Here is a 24,757-nt window from a genome sequence, read left to right on the forward strand (position 1 = left end):
TGATGATTGTGGGTGGAACAATTTTCCACAACTCATCATGTAGAAGATCAAGAATTCAAATTGAATATGTTCTGCTATTGCTTCATTTGTCTTGTTGTTGTGTGTGGTGGAGTATAATTCCAGTTCTCAATTTGACAACTTTTTTGTTAGTAACAAAATCCCAACAAGATTGCAAACATATCAAACAATTCTTGGAATATAATAATATTCGCATATATATGTGTACGTATATGTATATATATATGCATCCGTTTGTATACAGGTATCAAGAAAGAGACAAAAAGACACAATTGTGAGATCTTGAAACTGTGAGTTGGATTGATCAGAGCTAATTGTCAAATGTTTTTTTTTAACTAAGAATGGTAATATATAAGTTTATCATTTAATTATTTGATATAAACCTAAAATCACACCGTCGAACCAATGCACACATAAAATTTTCACCTGAAAATTGGGTTAAAATCCAACACATATGACAACAAAAATATTTTTCCCAATTTTTGGCCATCACTACTTTGACCACTTTTTATAGGCTAACAGAAATCCGATATTTTCAATTTTTAAAGTAAATTAAAAGTGAGGGTGAAACTGTCATTTCACTTAGAATTCATAAAATAATAAATGATTGATTGGCGACACTTATAATTATTTGGATTAAGCAGTAAAGACAAATCAAGTAGGTCTACGATTTCCACAAATTGGGATTGCTTCCCTTGCTTTATGTCACTTTGTGCTAAAAATAATAGAAACAACTAATGATTCTTATACCAAATGAGAGGTGGCTCGGTTGATGATCGGTTGGATTAGACATATGTGTACTTAAAGTTCGATTCTAATGAAAACATATTTCTCAATGGTATTTCAAAAAAAACTAATGATTCTTATATCAAAAAAGAGTTTAGGCTGTGATATTAATTAACAACGCAAGGATACAACGATCTAACCTCAAAACTACGTTTTTCTCTCTCTCAAAACTCTCTCAACTTCAGAAGCTATTCTTTTCAAGGCAATTGGGAGGAGGACAGTGACGAGCCTCCGACCTTTCCTCCTCCCCTGACATAAATCTATATTTCTCATCGACACATATCTGATGCACATTGATGAGATTCTTAAATCTAGTAGAGATTGACCTTTTTTATAAAGGGAAAGTCAACAACCTAGATTCAGTCCATGTACGTTGTCTATGTTTTAAGTTTGTTTGTTTAGTATGTGCGAGTTCATCCCGGGACAGTGTTAGTCATCCTAGTGTTGTTCCGTGTTTGTTTGTTTTTTATTGTTATTGAATCTTGGTGCCTACTTTTCTTGGTTGCTATCGAGGCGATAGATGTAATTTTGCTATCATGGAATGAATATTGGGGCTTATATCATTTTCAAAAAAAAAATAACACGGCAAATTTTATTACGGCTTGATTAGTAAATTCTAACATCAACTTTTTTTTGTTGATTGAAAATGAGACGGATGAGTTTGTCTTTTGACAATTGATATGATCTTAAATTCGAGCTATCCGATCGTGAGTACAAAAGTGTCCTACTCAACGACATGGTACGTTGTCATAAATGTATCACTCTTAGTAAGAATTAAACTTAGGACCTTCCGATTTGATCCAATAGATATTCACCAATTATACTATCACCCAAATTATTAAATTATAACATCTACACCAAACCTTTATATATATATATATATTCAGTATATTATAATATAATATTTTCCTAATATTTTAATAGGCCATTCTTGTAAACAATCCAATCGGAATCCATTCGAAATGGAATCACGAAGTGCAGATAATTTTCCGAGTGACCGTCCATTACCCATATCTGCAACTCTCTGCCTCGATATTATCCATACAGCTCACGCAGGGACCCAAACTTTCCGGCAAAATCCTCGCTGTAGTTTTCCCGCGAAACAAACGCAGGAAAATGCCCGAACCGGACGAACAGAAGAAGTCAACACCGAAGGACCTTGCTCCTGCTGCTATGACAGCAACTACTGCCACTGCGGCCGAGGCGATCATGGACATTGATGTTGACATGTACAACTCTTGGCCGTTAGATCAGATCTCCTTTGCTTCCAATCTTCTGTCTCCATTTCCGGTCTCCTCCTCCGAGCAACCTTATTCTCCGCTCTGGGCCTTCTCCGATGCTGTCGACGACAACGCTTCCGCCACAGCAGGAACTCATGCCAGCTCCACTACCGCTTCTGCCACCGGCCTTCGAATCTCCGATTACCCTCTCTTTCTTTCAGGTTTGGATTATATCTGTTAATTTGAATATCCTTGTTGTTTCAATTTGATAATTTCAGTGTTCATGTTCTCGTGGTTGCTATTTTTGTTCGTCTTTGTCTAATTTGGATTTGAGATTGTTTTGAGAATTGGATCATTCAAGAATTTGGAGCGTAAGGCCGAAAAAGTGAACAACAAACTTGACAAGAATCATTGAAATTGTTAACTACTATTGTGATGAGGGGAACAAGGAAGAAAGAAAGAAAACAAGGATATTATTCTTGCATCTATTTGTCTGGCCTTGCTTCATGTATGCTTCGATTAAGAAGTATTAAATCCAGACTCTGCAGATTTTTGTTCTCTTTTTTACTCTTTCCTTTGGCATTTTGGAAATGAAATGAATATTACTACTGTGCTGTTCTTCACATAGTGTTGCTGCTTGGCAGCAGCTTTTCATTCCATTAATATGTTACTCTAGTTTATTTGATTTAATTTGGCAATGATTTTCATTGAAATTCAAATTAATAAATTTATGTGTCTACTCCGTTTTGTTCAGTTATAAACCATTCTGTGTTATACTTATTTCAACGTGTACCTTCTTTGTGGCATTGGTATTTTCAATTATTTGGGTGACCATTTTGTTGGGTTTGATGATCATTTTCCGTAACACATTCAGGTAATGTTAATGAAAACTCGACAGAGAGGGATGCACCTTCTTTGTGGATTTGTCTTTTAAAATATTTGGGTGGCAATTTTGTTGGGTTTGATGATCTTTTTACGTTCAGGTGATATTAATGAAAATTCGACAGAGAGGGATGTTAGCAGGAGGTTTCCGTCTCCACTTCTCGGATTGGTGCCCATAGAGAATCCAGATGCATATTATTTGATTAAGGAGAGGATGACAAAGGCATTAAGGTTCTTCAAAGAATCAACTGAGCAGCATGTTCTAGCTCAAGTTTGGGCTCCCGTGAAGAATGGGGGTCGGTATGTACTCACAACTTCAGGGCAACCCTTTCTTCTTGACCCACATTGTAATGGACTTTATCAATATAGAACGGCTTCTCTGATGTATATTTTTTCTATGGATGGAGAGACTGATGGAGAGCTAGGGCTTCCTGGACGTGTTTTCCGGCAAAAAATGCCGGAATGGACTCCAAATGTGCAGTATTACTCCAGCAGCGAGTATCCACGGCTTGATCATGCTATGCATTACAATGTTCAAGGGACCTTGGCTTTACCAGTCTTTGAACCATCAGGCCAATCTTGTGTTTGTGTGCTTGAGCTCATAATGACTATACCGAAGATAAACTATGCACCTGAGGTCGATAAAGTCTGCAAAGCACTTGAGGTTGGCCTTTACTTTCTCCTTTCATTGTTTCTTAAATCTCAGGTTTTGATTTTATATGCTGAGTTAAAATAATGGATTTAGTCTTCTTGAAGATTTTCTCCAGAATATTAGGAAAACATGTTCTGTGTCATTTACATATATTCCCCCACCCCTTTAGAGATTCCTTAGTCACATAATTTCAGTTCATCTGCAGGCAGTAAATTTGAAAAGTTCAGAGATATTGGACAACACAAACACACAGGTGAGCTGCAGCTATAAAGTGTAGTGTGTCAAAGCCAGATGTTTTTTGAAAAGCAAGAACATAAATCTGGGATCTTCTTTCTTTTTCTTCTTTCCACATTCTCATAGAAATATACTCGCCAATGCTTTTATATCAGATTTGCAATGAAGGTCGCCAAAATGCCCTGGCTGAAATCTTAGGGATTTTGACCTCAGTCTGTGAAACGCACAAAGTACCTTTAGCTCAGACCTGGGTTCCATGCAGGCATCGCAGTGTTATTGCATATGGTGGCGGTCTGAAGAAGAGCTGTTCTAGTTTTGATGGTAGCTGCATGGGACAAGTGTGCATGTCCACGACAGATGCAGCTGTCTATGTCATAGATGCTCACATGTGGCGTTTCCGGGAGGCCTGTGTGGAGCACCACTTACAAAGTGGTCAGGGTGTTGCAGGAAGGGCATTTTTTTCGCACAACTCGTGCTTCTGTGCTGACATTACCCAATACTGCAAAACTGAGTACCCTTTAGTACACTATGCACGCATGTTTGGCTTAGCTGGCTGTTTCGCTATCTGCTTACAGAGTAGTTATACTGGAGATGATGAGTATATTCTAGAATTCTTTTTGCCTCCTAACGTCAAAGACATTCATGAGCAGAAGACTTTGTTGGGCTCGTTATTAGCAACAATGAGGCAGCATTTTGAGACTCTTAAGGTTGCTTCTGGCGTTGACCTTAAGGAGGAAGCAGGTTTAGTTGAATTCATTAAAGTTTCTTCAAATGGGAAACCTGATTTTGAACTTGAATCTATTACAATACCACAGTCTAAACAATCTCTCCCTGACCCTAATGCTTTACTGAAAGGAGGGGAGATGACCCAGGTAGATTCAATAAAACAGCAATTGACATTGAATGTTGACATTGGTCATGGTGGAGGTGGCACTCTCCATGCAGATGGAAGCAACACTCCCATGTCCCTACTAGAGAACAAAAAAGTGAAAAAGCCATCAGAGAGAAAACGTGGGAAAGCTGAAAAATCAATTAGTCTGGAGGTGCTCCAACAGTACTTCAGTGGAAGTCTTAAAGATGCCGCAAAGAGCCTTGGTGGTATGATCAAAAATTTCGCTTCTAATTTTACTTGATTGTTTAAAAGATACTAGTTTGTTTATTTAGAAAAGTGGATAACATTCTGGCTGTAGATATTTAAATGGTTTTCTTACAAAGAGTCTTGCTTTACAGTGTGCCCTACAACGATGAAGCGGATCTGCAGGCAGCATGGGATCTCTCGGTGGCCTTCTAGGAAAATCAACAAGGTGAACCGTTCCCTTACTAAGCTTAAGCGTGTCATGGAATCTGTCCAAGGTGCTGAAGGAACATTCGGTCTAACTGCTATTACCACCAATGCCAGTCCCCTTCCAGTTACTGTTGGTTCACTTTCTTGGCCATCCAATTTGAATATTTCCAATCAACAGAGCTCACCGGGCTTAAAGCCTTCTGAACTGCAGGGTGAGAAGAATGAATCACCCACCTGTAAAACTTTGGGAAGTGATGGACAGACTGGTCATGAAGACCAATTTACAGGAGGAAGGATATTGAGTGAGGAGGAACATGCTCCTTTGCCGAATGGATTTTCACCAGAGTTAGGTCAAGGCTCAAACAGGTCGAGGACAGGGAGTGGTTCTAGGGAAGAGAGTGCTGGTAGCCCTGCTTCTCATGGTTCATACCAAGGGAGCCCTGCAACTGAGAGTGCACCTCCGAAGGATTCATTTGTATCACCTCTCCATGATCAATGCATTTTATTAGGGGGCTCTCCGGAACTTGTGTTTCAGAAGACGGGGGAACTGAATCTTATGGCTTCATTCTCAATACCTGATACTCACATGACAGCAGAACCTCTAGAACCATTTGGAGGAATGCTGATTGAGGATGCTGGAAGTTCAAAAGATTTAAGAAACCTCTGTCCAGCAGCAGCAGATGCTATTGCGGACGAGCGAATTCCAGAATCTAGTTGGACAAACCCTCCATGTCCAGATCCATGTCCCAAGCAACCGTTGGCAGATCTTCCTCAAACAATACCATATTTTACAGCTAGGCAAGAAACGAAGAGTGTGACGATAAAGGCAACATACAAAGAAGATATAATAAGATTCCGGATATCTTTCAACTCTGGAATTTTGGAGTTGAGAGAGGAAGTAGCTAAAAGGCTCAAGTTGGAGGTGGGAAGTTTCGATATTAAGTACCTGGATGACGATCATGAGTGGGTTCTAATAGCCTGCGACGCTGACCTGCAGGAGTGTATCGATATTTCGCAATCATCAGACAGCAATATTATCAGACTGTTGGTACACGACGCAATGGCCAATCTCGGGAGCTCTTGTGAGAGCTCCGGATATTTATGAGTAAACTATAAAAAAACCATTCTCATAGTCCTAGGCATTTGGAGAAAGATTAAGGTTAGTTTAGTTTTTGAAGACATTTTTTTTAAAGTTGCTCAAGTTGTAAGAATATTTTCTTAATCTTATACTTCTTCCGAGTGACACAGAATAGAATGAAGTGGAGTGTTGTGATGAGGTACATGTCTCCTAGTGGAGGAGGGTCAGCCCTTGCTCTTTTCGTTGGGACCTTTGGTACTAAGTGTTCATCCTTCAAGTGTTTCATGCAAAAATGTATATTCATACTTTTCTGGCTAGAAACCAGAGGCTTCTTTACTATTTTGTGTGGCAATGATGAGAATTAGTTATGGATTTTGTGTTTATGAAGGATTTCCAATCTCAAATACTTGAGATTTTCAGTAATCTTAATCTTACCGTTGTTCATGTATTGAATGATAGTTTAGCTGGTTATCTATTCAGATTTAGTGCGTAAAGATTCTCGTTCGAAGTCAAGAGTTCAATACTAAATTGGCGTCATTATTCTCAAATGATTTGCATCGGATCTCGGTCCAAATAACATACTGGGTGGATTTGCGTGTGTCTTGTTTGGCCCAAATTTTAGCTTAGTGGGCTATCCAAAGGACACTTCTGCTGAGTTTTTCTCGATTATTAAAAAAAAGCATATTGGAAACCAAAAATATTTAAGTTCTTCTAGCCCCAAAAGAGCATAGAGCTTGTTGTATTGCAAAGGGTGCTTAATTATATGAAACGGGAACCTTAGTAATTAAATTCCCATGCAAAATCTCAAAAGAAAGTCGGGCCGGGCCTCGATTCAGAAAGATTAAGGGTTTGCTCACATCGTCAACTGAAGCCCATTCCAGGCGAGGCCCAATTTTCAGTGATGGACACCGTTATGGTTAAGCCCATTGGCTGCAGTCTTGGAGTCTCTTGTTGTAACCACCTCAGACAGGCCCACCTGGGCCCTGGCTCTCCTCTCTGCCAATATCTTCTGTGTGTTCTTGTAGTAAATAGCATATAGAAGCAGTTGGGCCAGAGATAATAATAATCCAAGCCCATTGGGTAACTGAAACCAAATAATAGAAAAGTAAGTTACGGCCCAGTTCATAGGAGAGCTATTATCAACATGCCATTGGCTTAGAAATAGCTCTTTTGTCACAGTGTTATATCTGTCTAATGTGGGTGGAGGAATTCTGCAATTCGACGGACTCTCAAATTCGCATCTAACGGTGTAGATAAAATCTGACAGAGTGATGTGACACACATCTCAAACCGTTAGATGCGAATTTTAGACTCTAGGGAATTACAGAGCCCTCATTCTAATGCATATATACATATATAGAGAGAAATGAGAGAGAATTACAACTAGGAAGAGGTCAAAGCGGATTAACCCATAAGCAGTCCAGCAAACACCATTAAGCATACTTGCAAGAGAGAGGAAAAATGGCATGTATTCCACACTCTTTGTCGTTATCACCAATTTCTGCAATTATCACAAAAACAATAAACAAACATAAAAACCTAATCATATATATATAGGATAATTCTCATGTGCGGACGTTTATAACTTATAAGTTACGGAATCTGCATTTATTTTAACTCTGAAGAAGTGAAGGGTCCATTGTTTCGGATCCCACTACTACACACAAAAAGTGAGCGTCTAAATGTGCCACCCTCCTGATAGATTAACTCCTAAATAACATACCCAAATTAGAAGAAAATCTATAAAAGCCACAATTGAGGAATTTACACCTTCCCAATGTATGTCGGTTTATTATTATATGTTATCTGATATGAGACCAAAAATAAAGAATAAATCGAAATATCATTTTTCCTTGAAAAATAAAGATCAAGATATGGAAAACAAAATATATCTCTAATATAATCTGTCAGAAATTCACACCCTAAACAACCAACCATATTATCTGTATTGGGGTTTCGGTTCCCGTAAATACATTGGAATACCCTCACAGTTTGTTCCTCCTGAGTCGAGGCCCAAGTCACTAAGCTCAGTTGTCATATATACCTATTGGAAGATCTGTGTCTTACCGATATGATATTATGTGTCTTAACATAATCATATATATATATATATATATATAAACAATTTGCATGGAATAGCTAGAGCGAGAATTATAGAGAGACTAACCATGACAGTCAATGGTGAAGCATACATAAGTATGTTGAAACAAACTCCTCCAATCCCAACAACTTTGGTGCGTTTGTCTGTTGTCTCAGCAAAATGCAGAACCAAAAATGCCAAGACACCAACAAATATTACCTCCACAGCAACAACACCCAACACCCTGAGCCTCTGCCTGTGCTTATGAGAGTAGACCAAGAAGAGGACTATGTAGAAAACCTCAATGGCTGTGCCTGCACCATTGGTGGTCATGACCAGAGTGCTATGTGGGTGCACCACTGGCAGACCATATAGCACCCACACCATGCAATTCACTAGGGAGGCTAGGTATGGTGCTGGTGAGTATTGCTCCACTGAACCCATTTTCCATATTCTGTAAAATGTTGCCCTGGATAATAAAATTGGCATTAAATTTTGATTTATTGATTTTTTTTCTGAAAAATAAGAAAGAAATGTGTTGCAAGTTTAATTAATTTTGTTCCTTTGTTAATTAATTTTGGGTGTCTTTTGTCAGTTACAGTAATTAGTATTATAGTCAAAATTATAGAAAAATTTGGATTGGAAAAATAATTTTATTTAATGATTAATAGGTTAAGGCAAAAATTAAAAATTTTCAAAACGACTGTTATAATTTGAAGGAATTCTGAGAGATAAGAAGAAGTTGGTGAGAAGTAGAAAAAAAGTGAGAGATTTAACCTAATCTATTGGAGGTATTGTTCACGTTCTGGGCCTATGTCCCGGATGATTTTATCTTTTAAAATATACTTATTTTTTTATAACATTCGGAACCCGCAATCACTAACCTCATGGAAACCGTGTTTAAACTTTAGATAGACTAAATAAAAAGAACGTTTTGAGAGATATGATGATAGATATACAACATATCTTTGGTTTATATAGGTTGTGTGTATATATATGTTTATATGAATCAGTGAAGCTTACATTGGTGACAAAAACAGGCCGATGGAGATTACATTTCCTGCAAAACCCAACAAAATAAACCAAAACCCACATCAAATAAACTCAAAAAAAAATCTCATACAAACATGAAAGCAAGATCTGGGAATCAATTGATTCAATTAAAGCATATATATATATAGAAAAAGAGAACCAATAACACATTATATATATATATATATATCTTTGTGATAAATTTCTCTACAAACCAAACAAAAGAAAGCACTGTTTGATTGGTTAATTTACATATATATAGAAATGAATCCTTGTTTTTTGAATGTTTTGACCCACCTATGATACCAACAACATTTCTTGCAGTATCTTGACTAACCATGGCTGCAAATTTTGGAGAGAAGAAGAAGAGGAGGAGGAGAAATTAAAAAATGAAAGATTTTGGTAATCTTAACTCTCATTAAGTGTGTATTTATATAGGAAGAGGAGGGTTCAGACGGTTGGTCACATGATTGACATGTCTATTGGGTCACCAAACCTATAGACATCTGGAATTTGGAATAGAGTCCTTAATTGAAAGAAAGAATTAAGAGAGAGAGATATATATTATGTATGTATGTATGTATGTATGTATAGAGAGAGAGAGAGAGACAGAGAGAGAGGCACAGTAGTTAAGGTCTCTACAGAAGCAAAGCCAAAAATACCTGCCAATCTGCCATGGGAAGGTTTATTAGCCATTAACTCATCTGGTATTGCTAGTTGACTTTTTGGGGCTCTCTAATCCTTATCCAAAATTTTCAAATGGGACAAACCCCATTAACACTTCACCAAGGCTAATGTTGTAATTTCAACTGCTTGTATTGGCTGGATTTTGCCCATTTCTGCCTTCTCCATGTAAGGGGGGGTAATGTTGGAATTCCAATGCTGACATTCCCAATGGGTTTTTGACTTTTGACTACCAGCTTATCCAAACCGATAAGGGTTTTATCCTTTCTTGTGTCATCAGGCATGGATAGAGAGAGCAGTTTATTGGCCAATACTTAACTCTCCCTTCCATTGATGGGGGAGTTGGGCTGTAAAGAATAATTGGCAAAATCGAATGGAACAATCGGTTATTTTCAAAACATATTTACTGAGGATCAAACGATTAATTGACTAAATAACCGAAATAATGGTCGGTTAAATTTTTGTAAAAAACGACCGAATATCAAAATAATTGAAATAATAGTCAATAAACGATCGAATGGTTAAGTTAAATTCTTGTCAAATAACCAACCGTTTACAAGAAATTTTTAAAAATGTCTCATCTACAAAATTTAGGACCATATTAACATCCATTTTGGGATTATAATTGTCGAGAAATAAAAACCCTCTATTTAGTATGGTTGGGAAAATGAACCCATAACTCGGATTGAAATCACAAATCATACCGGTCGGGTTGGTCTAGATCGATTGTTGACTTTATGTGGTCGAATAGTTTTACCAACCAAACCTAACTGTATTAGTTCGGTTTGATCAACGGTTTCGTATATTTAAAACTAACCGTCAACGATTTAGTATTTATAGACTTGGAAAAAGTAAATAACAAGGTTGATTAGAGAATCATTGTGATTTTATAAAATAAAAAAAAATTACTTGCATGTATCAGGTTCCATTTTTCTTGACAAATCTTTATATAATTTTTTTTTGCCACATATAGGTATTTTTAACATTTAGTCATTTACACGATGATTTAGGTAGGAATATATGGAGAAATCCTCACCACCCATTTCAGTTAAAACAGCCACAAAAACATTCACTAGCTAATTAATGTCCCTTGATGAACGTTGTTTGACCATGTTCAAAGAAATTCAGTTTCAAATGGTTTCTTCAGTTTCAAATGGTCTGACAATTTTGTTTCTAGTTTATTCATGACTAAGCATGTGTTTCTTGATATTTGTAAAATTGAATATATATTGTAATGTTGTATAGATTCCTACAAAAACACACCTACTTATCTTATGTCACGTAACAAATTGAGTTTGTCGGGTTTCATCCCGGCCTAATCCGGTTATATTTCGGTGTTGTTGATTGGTCTTGGGTCTTGGTACCTATTTTCCTATGCTAGTACGGTTTGCAATTTCTTAAACCATTTTCGTGACGATATATGTAACATTTGTTGTCATGGCATGAAATGCTAAGGTTTATAGCCCTTATAAAAAAAAAATATTTTGAGTTTGTTTGGTGAAGCGTACAAAAGCTAGTAGATCGCTTTAGTAGACGCAATCATATATGCTGAAAAAATATAACTTCTACTAATCATTTTATCAAAAAAATACATAAGTAAATTCGTTAAGTATAAACTAACATCAGCATTTAAAGTATCACTAAACATCCTACAACTTATAAACTAACTTATTTTTTTACAATAAGTTAACTTATTTTGACAACCACCTATCATACCTTAATATATATTATTATTTACTTTTTTTGTTCTAATAGAATTAATGTATGTGGTAACCGCTTAAAATCTATGTGTACTCCACCATATATTAAAAAGGGAAATGTTATCAAGACATGACATGCTATATATGCTGTGACGAATTTTTAATTATTGTTCTTACGACAGTCGTTATCAAGACCTAATTAAAAATTTGGTTGGTACCCTAGTAATTAATCCATTAATTATCATTATTAGGCTTACAACAAACCCACATGAATTAATGGCAATAATAAACATTAAGTCTTTTTTTTCCCCTTATGATTCATATTTATCAACTTCAATGGTGATCAATACCACTAGTGTGATGTCAATTCTAGGGTTGAGAAAATTTTGAAATTTAAATTTTAAACTAACTACTTTCATTACTAACCATTGAATTGTGGCATTTGATTCTATTATATATCACATCAGCATATAACATGATATAATATATATATATATAATACCTATAATACATGTCTACCTATTAAAAGTCTTGTTGGTGCAACAAATAATAGGCTTAGGACAAAAACAGACATGAATTAATGGTAAGCACCCAAGTCTTTTTCTTTAAAGATTCATATTTGTCATCATCATTAATGGTGACCTTACATGTGTTGCCTATAGCACATGAAATTATTCTTTTTTAAAATGGAGTTATGCATAGATGTTATGAATCAAGTTCAAACTCTCACATCAAAACACCTTATGATTTATCATGTATTTGGGAAGAATGGGATGATTAATGTATGGACAAAAAATCGTCCACATACAAATTTATAGTACAAGACCCATTATAGCCTCCATCGATAATACTAGACCCACGAGAGTCTTAGACGAACCCGATAAACCCAAACAAATTAACAACTAGACTTATGAGTGTCTTAGCCAATCTCAGCAAAGACCCTTGAGAGTCTTGAGCCACGCCCTAAAAGCCTATGAGAGCTTGGGCAATCTACAACGAACGCACTAAAGATCCGATGCATTTTTGATGAATCGGAAAATTTTAGCTAGGGTTCGAGTGCAGTGCCCTGGAATTTTTTTTAGGGTTATTTTACAATAAGACAACTTATTTAAATGATATTATCGATAAACATTCATGTCGATGTTTGGTCTCATAAAGTAAGGTTAACATAAACATATATTAAAATTGATGAAAACTAATTAAAGAACATATACAAGATCAAATGAAATATAAATGTATAACTAGAATATATAAGTATTGTTATGTATTGTTATTTAATATTAACAATAATAGACCGGATAATATCAAGGTCACTATTGTTATGTATTGTTATTACTATTAGGCATATGTACAATACACTTAGTCAATGAGCACTTTTGATACTTTCTAAAGTCGTGGCATGGAGTCGCACAAATGTTTTTCCAGCGCACCCATATCCTACTTTTAGGAAAAATGGTGTATCCCTACACACGTATCGATGCTTCATAGACAATTAATATTCGGGGTTTATATGATTTCTCGTCATAAAAGAACTGGTCAAGACAATACAGAGGAAATATAGCAAAAGCATATTAGTAATGTGACGGATGGTTTTGCACCTAAAATTGCATTCAAATTATTCAATACCCCAGAAATGAAAATTTAGAACAAAAAAGAGAGAAAAATAAAGAAAGAAAATATTCTCCATGGAAGGTGAGGCCTGCAATGATGATACCCTAATATGGTGGTCACTGCATCTTCTTTTCTTTTTAACTACTTTGGAATAATTAGATGTAACAAAAATATATTACATTAATAATCTTAACTAATCTTAAGATGATATTGAAGCGAGAGATCTAGAGTTTAAACATTAGTTTCCACAATTTAAGCACTCATTTGTTGTTGCCCCAAAGATGGACATTTGAGTGTGTTTATTGACTATTGTTACCTCTAGTCGTGAAGGCATTGTGTGAGAATGGCCCTAGTATTGGGCCTCATTTATTGTGTTCGTGCTGGGCCATTGGATAACCCAACCCACACGCAAGGTAGTCTTAGAATACAGATAACTGATGTGAAAGGCACCAACCTAAAGGGTTAAATGACAAAATAACTAATATTTAACAAACAAAAACAATCTCATGAATTTTATTCACTCATATTCAACATTCTTTTTCTCTTCTCCGCTCAGATTTCAGTGAATAATTTCAAGGTAACAACACAAACGTCAAAATAAAACAATTAACAAAAAGAAACGAATTGGCATTTCAAAAGCACAAAGGACAGAGAAAGAAAAACAGAAAAACTCACCAAGTTACAACTTTGACACACACACTATACAGAGATCTTCTATGTTACATAATGTGCACCGGGCGGGCGGAATGGGATCGTTTGATATTCAGCTTCTGAAACCCAAACTCGGCCACCTCTTTGTAGACTCTTTCTTTGTCTTCTTTGAGCTGGGGTCTATGAGATTTTCCAGTGATTTTGCATTTCTGTTTCGCGCCCTCCCCGCTTCTTTCAGAAGCTTGGCAAGTCTGTTCTTCTCGTCTTCAAAATCAGGATTTGCAATGCCAAGCTTTTCTTCTCTCAGTTTGAGAACATACTCTAGGATCTCAATGGCATCTTCAACTCTGAAATAATGTTAATGAAAGGTTTCAGTTTCAGGATAAAACACTCAACTCTTAAGAAAAGACTGAAGCTCTTCCTTTAAACATAGATAAACAACGCTCCGAGACTGGGGCATTAAACGACGAATATCTCATTTCCATTCCAACTTAAAGCAGTTGAAAAAAGGTACTACTAGTAGATTTAAAACTGGTCAAGGTAAAAGACAAAAAAACTCCCATGCAAAGCAATGGAAGCAGGACCGGGGAAGTCCAAGATGCAGCAGACTCATTCTAACATAGCAGCCAGGCTGTTTCCAGAATTTGTACCACTACCCTAGGTCAAACGTTCGCTCCAAGTAGACTTACAACATTCATAAAAAGAAATTACAACTCAGACTCTTGGGATAAACTAAGAATATCTCATTTACAAGCCATGGCCATGATTTATGATGGCAGTGAATATTGATAAACTAAAAAGAATCCAGTGTCAGTGCTACCCAAACTACAGATACAGACGCCTCTGAATATGGAATGCTATAAGCTATAATAAGGCAGAGTATTAGGAGATTAAAAAAGATATAAATAGGGAGAATGCACATGAACGATTGAGCAGATAACTTCCTCATTCTATATTTCTATATTATTCCTGTAAGACTAAATAAGATAATCACGCAACAAACTGTGTTCGAGTTCCAGAATATATTCTGAACTCGGCAATCTAGATGCTTTGATAACATGACACATGGGAAAGAGAGACATTATCGCTATTATAACACATTACACTACACACATCATAAACTAAGAGGTGAAGCTATACACTAGGCAGGCCCTACGCCAATAATACTTCTCAAATGAAGAACTCAAACACACAAGTCCTTAAAATCAGCAATAAGTGAAAGCTGCAGGGAAAGTAGTAGAAGGGACACATTACCTTCCCATAGCATCATAAGTGGCTGCAAGGTTGCTATATACTCCAATGGTATCTTGGTGACAAGGGCCACACTCCTGTTCCAGTATTGCTCTTGCTTCTTCGAACAATTCAGCAGCCTCATCAATTTTGAACAACTGAACACAAGCCAATCCCATCTGGTTCAACACCACTCCAAAGAAGGCCGACTTCCTCTCCCCAGTGGCTCTGAGTTTTGCAACAGCACTCTCAAATGAGTTCCTTGCCTCTTCATACCTCCCAAGTACATAGTACATTACTCCCATCCGTGCTTCTATTCCAGCAATAGTGCTATGTTGTCCCGGTTTATCCTCCAACAATTTCATTGCTTTCTGCAACAATTTCAGTGCCTCCTCAGGCTCATCAACTGACTCATAAATAGCCGAAACTTCTGTCAATCCACCAGCAATTTCTTCTGCCGTGGTTCCTGGGATGGGCTTAGAGTATAACCTCAGGGCATTCTCGCAATAGGACTTGGACTCACGGAGCTTTCCAGTCCTGTGGTATAGGTCAGCAAGGCGTACAAAGACAGAGCCAACCACAGGGTGGTTGTCACCCTTTGACGACTTGAAGACCGTGAGAGCCTTCTGGTAAGAAAAGACGGCCTCATCAAATCGACATAGAGCAAGATAAATACTGCCGATGCTGACATCTATAGCAGCAACCTCATTCTCTTGCCCATTCGCAATCATAACCATGCTGGCAAGAACAAGATGCTCAAGAGCTCCCTCGTAATCCCCCTTTGCCTCGCATACAAGAGCTATGAGCCGGCGGTCTGCTGCCTCTTCAAGAGAGGCCGGTTCGCTATGTGCACGATGAATTTGAAGGGTTTTCTTGCACAATTCTTCTGCTTTATCAAACTCCATTGCCTGAACATGAGCCTCGGCCAAGTACCTAAATCAAGATCGCAAATTTCATTTAACTTTTGTACTCATCAAACCCATGTCCAAATCTTGAGAAAATGATGAAATATCTAAGCCAAAACCATGCAGGCACAACTTCATTTTACATTATCTTCCAACCAAAAACCCAGTAGAAGAAATTCAGTTAACTCAAATTCTCTGGTTCCAAATTCTTCATGCACGAGTTCTGTTCAAGACTATATAGTCACAGACACTAATTTTCAACCACATTATATAATAGAACCATCGCGTAACCAGATTATTTGGGTACATATCACTGAAATTAATAGATAAATTTTGAAACCATCTTTTCTTTTTCCTTATTTAGGAGCCAAGTAATGGGGGAAAGGTATAAAAAGAGGATTAAGCAGCTCTATATCTGAATTCTTCCAATTTTAGCCGAAAACCCAGAAAAACCGGATACTCAATTTCAATATAAAATTTAGAATGGAGTGAAATTCAAATCTAAGCAGTAACAGAATGAACCAAGCAGTGAATAACACAATGGATTGTCAAATGCAAAAAACACAGAGAGGTTGTAACGCACACCTGCAGGTCTCTCCAACTCTGGGATCAGTCTCTCCCAGTGCCTGGATCTGTATCTTCAAGCCCTCCTCGTAACACTGGATGGACCGATCGACCTGCCCGAGCATGGAGTAGGTGTCTCCCAGCTGCATATGTCCAGAAAACGCAGCAAGGGCGTGATCCGCTCCTCTCGTGGCGTCAGGCACCGAAACCGCGCGTTCCAGGACCGGAACAGCCTCGTCAAACCGGCCTAGACTGCAGTAAATTGCGGCAACCACATGTAGACTCATAGCCAGGTCGAGACTCGGTTCACCGTCCTGTGCGCACCTCTCGAATGACTTGGCAGCGCGAACGGCATAGTCGAGTGCCTTACTCGGACCCTCACCGGACGCGATGGTGTCGCGGGCGAACTTGAGGAGGAAGGGCCCGAGATCCGGATTATCGAGAGAAGCTTCAGCAATGAGGGCCATGTTAGGGGATTCCGGCGGTGGCTTCTTCCCCGGACGGGTCCCTGACGATGGAGTAGTAGGAGATGGCTTGGATCGGGAAGGAGATGCAGATGGGACGGGTCTCTTGCTGGCGCTGCCGGGGGTCCTTGGTGGGTCGGGTCGGGTTTGGGGGTCGGGTAGAGAGATCCGGAGTGGAGGAGCATCAGGAGGTGTCTTGACGGAGACAATGCCTGGCATGGCTGAAGGTAGAGACTAGAGAGAGATCTGCAGAGACTTGAGAGAAAGGAAAGGGAAATTATTACATCAATAGATGAAGAGATTAGATTTGATTATCGAGATTGAAACAGGCTAACCAAATCTCAACTAACATGAAGACATTAAGGTTGGGATTATCGATTTGGCGATAGGTTAGTTGGTATCTCTTCGAAATTAAAGTGCTCGACGTTGAAAGTTTGAACCAACTAGTTCAGATATTTTTTTCTTAGAATCTGGTTCCATAGTTTTGTTCACCTCCGAACCCTTACCCTCATGTGATTCGACTCTGTTTTATTTATGGTTAATATGATACGGACTCTTCTGATGACTCAAGTCTACGACCATCCAGTTATACGAAGTGCATGCTGTCAGTTATACGAATGACTTACTAGACTAGACTGCGTCGTTCTCGATTAAAAAAAGGTTGGGATTCCATTGTTTAGATCCAAATACAGCATGAGAAACCAGAGTCACAACTGTAAATTGTAAACTGTAAATCCTGTAATGGTCATGGCGTTGGGGACAATACGGTAATTTGGGGGCTTGACTAGTTGACTAACCTAAGTTTTGGGCTTGAAAGATGAAAATGGGCTTGAAAAAAAAAACATTTGCTTTGCTTTATTTATTTATTATTTATTTTTTTTTTGAAACCGGGGATTGGGATTCGAACTGAACCCCGATTATCAGGGTGATATATATTATCTTTTATCATTATAACTAATGACTTGCTTTGCTTTATGAAAGAATGGAGTAATGGACACTTGGTGATTTTTTCTTCTTTAATTTAATCATGGCTCCTGATTCAAAAATTAGTAGTTTTATTCAACCATCATTGCACCATCCTTTTTCCAAACATCTCTATAGTCTATATTATTTTTTTTGATAAACAATATATAACCAACACTTCACACATACCACCCAGAGTATTACATCCAGGCAAAAAGGTAATTGATGTGGTGAAATCCCACATCGGTGGTGTGTGTCTTTCAATATAGTCTATATTATTAAGTGCTTGTTTTTAATGTAATTAATATTTTTGGGCCCAATTTTATTGATGTAGTTTTTTTTAAAAGTCCTAAGTCATATATTATGACCAGTTGAACCGGTGACCGACACCTTAACCACATCTATCACCGATTCAATTGTGAAAACAATGCTTTCAAGGAAAATGTTTGGTACTCTCAAAATGTGGGGTGTGGGGTGTAGGATGTTAAGTGACCTCTACATGTCCGTTTTTAATCAATGGTTATTTTAATGTCACGTAGATTTGAGGGTCTTTTGGAATCACATTTTGAGATGTAACATTGCCCCGCTTTCAACATTGAAAACACCGGTCTATATCTTACCATATTAAAAATCACTTCATCTAAAACTTTGATATATAGTAGAAATAGCCCCTCTTTAGATTAGTGAGAGATTCCTATAGATAGGTACACATGAAATGGACATCCATATATAATCACCATTATTACTTCTCATTAGTGTACAGAGGCTTCACATTATTCATAACCTCATAGTAGAATATGATGATACAACATGGAAAATGATCAGCAGCTTATTGACTCTACTCCAATACCTGATTTTCCATCACAGCAAGGTGTGTTAAGGCACTCAAATGCAAATGAGTAGTTCAAGCGCCGCCGCCTCCTCCTCCTCCGCCTGGTTTTCCTTGCTTTGGTCCATGTTTAGGGTTGGCCCCTGGTTTCTCATAGTCACGTATATCCACTGCAATAAACCTTCTTATCCCTATTTGAGCAACTGCCTATGAAACCAAAACCAGAGACTACTTGAGCTTCCTTTAAAGTCCAACAATGTAAAGAAAGTTTATATATATATATATATAGCATATCTACCTTATCCCTTGGTGGGTTTGCAAGATTCAAGCCTCTAAATCTGCCTACAATATATATAAAATTAATTAAGCTCATATGAAAAGAAACTTGTCTTGATCAAACAAATGTAATATATAACACATATGGAAAGGAATTGCTCACCTGTGATATCAATAAGGATCAATAAGAGAAGAATGAGAATTGTGGTTTTGGTTTTGGTTCGAGGATCCATTTTTGGTTGTGTGATATGTGTTGTCTTGTATTGGGAGTGGGTCTCTGGATTTATATTATAGGTGGGAGGGGACAAACCTGAAACAATGAGCAGTGTAAGCTATTCATGGGTGCTAATGTAAAGACTAAAATCATGTATTGGATTTGTATAACTCAATCGAGTGATATATATATACGTAAAGTCTTAGTATTTTTCACATTAAGATGCATTTCTCTGAACCTAAGAACTAATGACGATGGCTCATGAAGAACAATGTGACCATGTGGCAAGAGCGGACAATATCTTTAATGTGTTTGAGCTTGGATTTCCAATGGGCAAAACATGCATAAAAGGCTTGGAGTTGTAATGATGCAAAACCAGAACGTCAACTGCCCTAGTGCCAGAGAACTTTCTGTCACTTCAAGATTAGAGGCTCTGCACCTCATGTGTAAAGCAATTTTAGAGGTAGAAATCAAATGCCTTTGTATATATGGCCAAAGTGTACGTCATACATTTTTTTTTTTTCAATATGAGCTTGACTACATATGTTGAAAGCAGAGAACTTTGATTCAGCTTCATATTTGTTAGAGGATGTTACAATCAGATACAGATGCAGCTACTCTTTTTGCAAGGTAATTATGACATATTTCTTTGGTTTTGTGTAAACTCTTGGATACCTAGATCGTCTCGTTCTGTTTAAGTATTAGTGAAGTTGTGTGCATTATTATGTTTATAAGGACAGCTCGAGTTTAGACTCATATCGATGTAATGATAAATTTGTACGTTGTCGTTCTCGGTTGTCAAAAAAAAATAACATTATATTTCTAAGACCTAGTATTATGTTTCTAAGAGTATTAAGTGCTTTAGGGAAGGTCAGATTAGGTAAGAACCAGTGGACAACAAAACACTAGGAAATTGACAAACATTATTGACCACAATAACCTAAGTAGTATACTTAAGTATACATTAGACTTATATTAAATGTGCTTAGTCAAGAATTTAGGTGGACTTAATGATGATTATGTTGTAGCTTGGTAAAATTCAATTAATAGACTGTCAAGACAATGTGTTGGTGTGTATAAACTATGCAATAGCCACTTTTTGGAAGACAACCTGACCTTTTTTTTAACCGAGAACGACAAGCCGACACCATACAAACTTGTCATTTGGATATTTGATATGGACTTAAACTCGAACCATCATAGTCACGCACACGAGAATTTCCCACCTATCCGACCTTCCCATCTTTTTCCTTAATGAGATTTGATCAATGCACTTTAGAAAGCTTACAATGGTAATATAAACACATCATCTAGCTACTTTGTTTCCATCCACCAATGCTTTATACCCAAAAGTGCCTTGTCTAAACTAAATCATTCTTTTTGGCATAAGAAAACCAGGCTGTACTCTTCTAAAAAGACTAGATAGAATCCTTCGATCTAACCATGGCAAATGATATAATACCCCTTCTAACCATAATGAATGATATAATATACTTTGACGGCCTGAGTTTATGCCCACATCAAATGTTTAAATGATAAGTTTGTATAATGTCATTCTCCGTTTAAAAAAAAGTCTATAAGTTGTTTGTTATGTGTGGCAGTCACTTTGATCTTCCTAATGATGCTGTTAAGAGAAGAGCCAACATGCTTTGAAAGTGCCTAATAGTGGTACGACAACTTGGATTAGACTAATCATCATTAAAGTAAATCCGATGTGAGAGCAACAAACATAAATTATTCTGTTACAAAAATCGGCTATGTTGAGAAAACAAACTGTTATGATCCCACATCTAATCGGGAAGGAAGTGCAGAATATAAATTAAGCCAAAACTTCCTAACTAACAACAATCGATTTTCCAGAGGCTGTGTCACGAGCCTAGGTCTGGGCCTAGTGCGGGCCACGAGCCTAGGTCTAGGCCTAGTGCGGGTTATAGGCCCAAAACAGACAAAATGTCCTTCGTGAAGGAGAGCGGGCTTTCCCTATCACAAGCATAAAGGCTCCATAATCATTTCGCATCCAGCTAATCAGCATGCATTATAACTCCCAAATCAAGCAAAATAATGCATAAACATAGAAGCTGAAAAGCTAACCAAATAAAAAATCATGAAGGCAATGTAAAGTTGTACACTTTTTTCCTCAAATAAACAAAAAAATGAGGGATTACAGCACATTTCGCATCAATAAATTATAAGTCATCCAATTATGTATACCATATATACAAATAAATGGCGATCGAAACTGCAACAATCGCTGCAAGTGAAGCTTAATTAACAGTATGCAAAAGCTACTCCAACTTTTGCATCCAGAGAGGAAGACAATCGCATTTCAGCTCCCGAATCTAGTTTGGCTCGAAAAATATTGGCATTTGCCATTTGCCTAACGAAACGAGTAAAGTGAACCCAATTTCGATATTCAAACATGTTCTTGTCCATCCTGACAAAGTTGAATGAAAAGGACGGCTTCTTGAGACCATCCGAATAAAACTTAGACATCTTCAGCACCTGCTTAAACGATTCATCATCCAAGTTGGGTGCAGAATTTTCACCTTCCAGTGATATGTCGCAAATCTTTGCGGCTGCTAGAAGTTGTCTGAGGAAACCCTCAGGGCTACTTACTGGACTCAACTGTTTCTCTTCCATGTCTTTCATTTCAAAAGATGTGCAACACAAAGAGAAACCATACCTTCGAAACATGCGAGCAATTGGTAGATACCCATCTCTGGTCGATGTATTGTAATATCCAGCTGTTAACTCAGATGGATGCGACTTTATGCCATAATGCCAATGAATTCCAGCCACCTTCGCTGATGTATTAACCTCAGTACCCCGAAATATGGCCTCGGCTTCTCTACATATCCTTTCCCCATGTTGAAGAAGCATACCCGAGTACCATTCAAGAAAAAATTTCCCATATGGTGTACTCCAAGATCCATCTTTACTTCTAAAAAATTCAGTGTCTTCAGGATTTTGCATCAAATTGCTGGCACCGATAGGACCCCCATTTCCCCATTCAAGCATCCCAATAGTTCGAGCACAAGCATTCAAGGATGCTAGCATATACTGTTGAAACAATCATAAGAAACAAAAATAAGATAAATATGGAGACTAATAGGAGGATAGTCACTTGTAAGCACAGATGATCCAACTATAAGCATTAACAAAGAGTCTAAACTTCCAGTTTACCTTATCGTAGCACTGAAACTCTCCAAGTTCACGAGAGCGCCATGCCCATGTTAGTTTATGAGATGGGCATGAAGGGTATCTTAATTCACCAGCAGGACCCATCCCAACTTGGATTCCCTACAAAATGAACAATTACAGACTGCTTTTAAATATTAACAATGCTAAAGTAAAAACTTCCCTGAACACAAAGGCTCTGTCTTACTGTGATGATAACACCAAGCAAAGGTTTAAAAGTGTCTCTAAAATTCCTCATAAAATCAGTGTACGCTTGCAGTGGTGATCGACCCCGCAGAACAGGAAGGATATCACAACCTAGAGAAATATATTCCGTACTTCTTCTTCCAAATCTGTCAGAGTATGCTAAATCTGGAACTTTAACAATCTCTTCAAGCACCCACAGAGGAAGAGGAATCCTTCCACACACAAAGCAAGAATCAGGCCCACTGAGTACAGACCAATCTAAAAAATTAAAAATAAACAATTCAACAGAATCCTCACCGGCATCATGCACCAGCTGTTATGTTGGATAGACTCCCAGAAAGCACTTAAAATGAAGATACAGGTGATGGTACACTGACTAGTACTACGCTGCTATTGCATGATTGTACTAAAGTTTCATTAATTTTTCTTTGTTTAGAAAATCATTTCCTTTTTTTTCTTTTGGAATAGGGAAGTCTGCTGCTTCAAGTGTGACTGTGTGAGAGCATCAACTCGAATGGAGCAGACCACCTCAAAACCCACAGAGGTGAGTCACGAAGAACATAGTATATAATACAAGCCGCATAGAAATCCAATAAATCAATCATCAATCGTCAAAAAGATTAGGAAAATAATAGTCAACAACTTGAACCCAATCGTTCATGGACATGATATGTCAAGTTCAACAAACCAACAAAGATACTTTAAGGGCGAGAGCATCCACATATTAAAAGGAAATTGATTTCAAGTCTCGGAAGTATATTAAATTTCAAATTGTTTGTCCAGTGATTAACTTAAAGAATATCTGACAGAGAGATCTAATGTATGATACTATGATATTAACCTGCACTCCTAATGAACCTACAAGTTGTTACCGAACTTGCTCAATTTTTAAGTTTTTGAAATATGATCTCGCACTCTTGTATTAATTAAGAAGATAGCTACCATTTATCACTACTTAGTCAGTGTAAATCATGGTAACATACTTCTTGGTTCCAAGCAAAAGAAGTCCCATGGATACACATTACCATCACAATTAACGATCAAACGCGAAGCCAGAGGATTTCTATCAAAATTAAAAGCAGAAAGTACGAAATGAACACGCCAACGTATTGTAAACATTAACTTCATATCATTCAGACGGGAAAATAAGCCATTTCGTTACATACCAGTGAGGATCCCCAGGTCCAGTGCCACATTGGTGAAACGCCATTACTGCTCGAACCTTCAAACCACACCGCCTCGCCATGGCCACCAGCTCCAAGTACGCTTGCCAATCGTAAACCCTAGGTTGCTCCCTCTCCACCAGTCCCCACCAAACCTCCATCACCACTCCTTCCACGCCCGCAGCGGTTAACGCCTTGAAGGACTGCGACATAGCGCGCTTCCTCCGCATCTGACCCCCCGGACCAACCGCGTCCACGGGCAGCGTCACGAAGACCGGCGATCCCATCCTACTCCGCTGCTCCGCGGCAAAACCATGCTGCAACTCGTACTTATAAACATCTCCGTTATCCGGCGACACCCAACCTCCGGCGCCTGACGGCGTGGACGAGTTGAGCCGCGAAGAGATGGTGAGCCGCTGATGATGCTGAGATCGGCGGGAATGAGTTAAAGCAAAACGAGGTAGCCGAGTCGGACGATTCGACTCTGTGCGAGTACAACAAAAGGAAGCTGAGAAGCTAGGGGTCGATGGAGAAGCGATCGCCATCGAAATAACCTGAACCCTTTTACGGTGACGTTTACAAGTATTTGTTCCGGAGGAAAAAAAAAATAGATGACAAATGATTTCAAAATTTGAAGAAACAAAGTCGACCCATTGAACGGTCGAGATTTAACGGAAAAGACTCCTCGACGTAATTGCATCGCTGGATTCTTTTTCCATCAACAGGAAGAAATTTAAACTGATAAGAGATAAGTCCATTGTTAATTGCACTTTGCCGTCGGCATATATCATAATTCATTACTCTGGTTTTTTTATACCCCGGAACTATGCCGTCAAGCATGTCCTAAGAAGT

General features: G+C 37.9%; 4 protein-coding genes across 5 annotated transcripts; 1 reads left to right on the forward strand and 3 right to left on the reverse strand.

Annotated features, from left to right (window-relative positions):
- The first annotated feature begins 1,752 nt into the window (after window positions 1–1,752).
- LOC119987079 (protein NLP6) lies at window positions 1,753–6,527 on the forward strand. 2 transcript variants are annotated; one of them, XR_005465361.1, is made up of 6 exons: window positions 1,753–2,245; window positions 3,008–3,570; window positions 3,764–3,811; window positions 3,948–4,890; window positions 5,023–6,236; window positions 6,326–6,527. XR_005465361.1 is itself a non-coding variant. In XM_038831817.1 (5 exons), the coding sequence occupies exons 1-5, from the start codon at window positions 1,921–1,923 to the stop codon at window positions 6,180–6,182; spliced, it is 3,039 nt and encodes a 1,012-aa protein (XP_038687745.1). In that variant the 5' UTR covers window positions 1,753–1,920; the 3' UTR covers window positions 6,183–6,527. The 2 variants fall into 2 exon arrangements, 1 of the variants encoding a protein (XP_038687745.1); XM_038831817.1 differs by having other exon boundaries at window positions 5,023–6,527.
- Window positions 6,528–6,888: 361 nt separating this feature from the next.
- LOC119986431 (bidirectional sugar transporter SWEET4-like) lies at window positions 6,889–9,607 on the reverse strand. Its single transcript, XM_038830989.1, has 5 exons — window positions 9,565–9,607; window positions 9,259–9,295; window positions 8,323–8,704; window positions 7,537–7,656; window positions 6,889–7,239 (listed from the first exon to the last, which is right to left on the reverse strand). The coding sequence occupies exons 1-5, from the start codon at window positions 9,605–9,607 to the stop codon at window positions 7,051–7,053; spliced, it is 771 nt and encodes a 256-aa protein (XP_038686917.1). The 3' UTR covers window positions 6,889–7,050.
- Window positions 9,608–13,746: 4,139 nt separating this feature from the next.
- Window positions 13,747–17,618, reverse strand: LOC119987197 (protein KINESIN LIGHT CHAIN-RELATED 1-like). The gene is made up of 3 exons (XM_038832013.1): window positions 16,634–17,618; window positions 15,168–16,076; window positions 13,747–14,260 (listed from the first exon to the last, which is right to left on the reverse strand). The coding sequence occupies exons 1-3, from the start codon at window positions 17,293–17,295 to the stop codon at window positions 14,026–14,028; spliced, it is 1,806 nt and encodes a 601-aa protein (XP_038687941.1). The 5' UTR covers window positions 17,296–17,618; the 3' UTR covers window positions 13,747–14,025.
- Window positions 17,619–21,432: 3,814 nt separating this feature from the next.
- On the reverse strand, window positions 21,433–24,643 carry LOC119987419 (beta-amylase 1, chloroplastic-like). The gene is made up of 4 exons (XM_038832332.1): window positions 23,909–24,643; window positions 22,744–22,954; window positions 22,542–22,658; window positions 21,433–22,418 (listed from the first exon to the last, which is right to left on the reverse strand). The coding sequence occupies exons 1-4, from the start codon at window positions 24,448–24,450 to the stop codon at window positions 21,627–21,629; spliced, it is 1,662 nt and encodes a 553-aa protein (XP_038688260.1). The 5' UTR covers window positions 24,451–24,643; the 3' UTR covers window positions 21,433–21,626.
- Between the last annotated feature and the right edge of the window lie 114 nt (window positions 24,644–24,757).

This window comes from Tripterygium wilfordii, chromosome 20, assembly GCF_013401445.1.
Source record: "Tripterygium wilfordii isolate XIE 37 chromosome 20, ASM1340144v1, whole genome shotgun sequence".
Taxonomy (NCBI): Eukaryota; Viridiplantae; Streptophyta; class Magnoliopsida; order Celastrales; family Celastraceae; genus Tripterygium; species Tripterygium wilfordii.

Bases quoted from the DNA above. Each gene is read 5' to 3' on its own strand.
- LOC119986431 (XM_038830989.1), bottom strand. From the start codon at position 9,607: ATGGTTAGTCAAGATACTGCAAGAAATGTTGTTGGTATCATAG. The intron at 9,296-9,564 runs GTGGGTCAAAAC...TGGGTTTTGCAG, and splicing joins AAATGTTGTTGGTATCATAG to GAAATGTAATCTCCATCGGC. The intron at 8,705-9,258 runs GTAAGCTTCACT...TTTATTATCCAG, and splicing joins GGCCTGTTTTTGTCACCAAT to GGCAACATTTTACAGAATAT.
- LOC119987079 (XM_038831817.1), top strand. From the start codon at position 1,921: ATGCCCGAACCGGACGAACAGAAGAAGTCAACACCGAAGGACCTTGCT. The intron at 3,812-3,947 runs GTGAGCTGCAGC...CTTTTATATCAG, and splicing joins TGGACAACACAAACACACAG to ATTTGCAATGAAGGTCGCCA. The intron at 4,891-5,022 runs GTATGATCAAAA...CTTGCTTTACAG, and splicing joins TGCCGCAAAGAGCCTTGGTG to TGTGCCCTACAACGATGAAG.
- LOC119987197 (XM_038832013.1), bottom strand. From the start codon at position 17,295: ATGCCAGGCATTGTCTCCGTCAAGACACCTCCTGATGCTCCTCCACTC. The intron at 16,077-16,633 runs GTGTGCGTTACA...ATCTTGATTTAG, and splicing joins AGAGTTGGAGAGACCTGCAG to GTACTTGGCCGAGGCTCATG. The intron at 14,261-15,167 runs GTAATGTGTCCC...ACATTATTTCAG, and splicing joins ACTTATGATGCTATGGGAAG to AGTTGAAGATGCCATTGAGA.
- LOC119987419 (XM_038832332.1), bottom strand. From the start codon at position 24,450: ATGGCGATCGCTTCTCCATCGACCCCTAGCTTCTCAGCTTCCTTTTGT. The intron at 22,659-22,743 runs GTAAGACAGAGC...TTCATTTTGTAG, and splicing joins TGCTTGGTGTTATCATCACA to GGAATCCAAGTTGGGATGGG. The intron at 22,419-22,541 runs GTAAACTGGAAG...TTGTTTCAACAG, and splicing joins AGTTTCAGTGCTACGATAAG to TATATGCTAGCATCCTTGAA.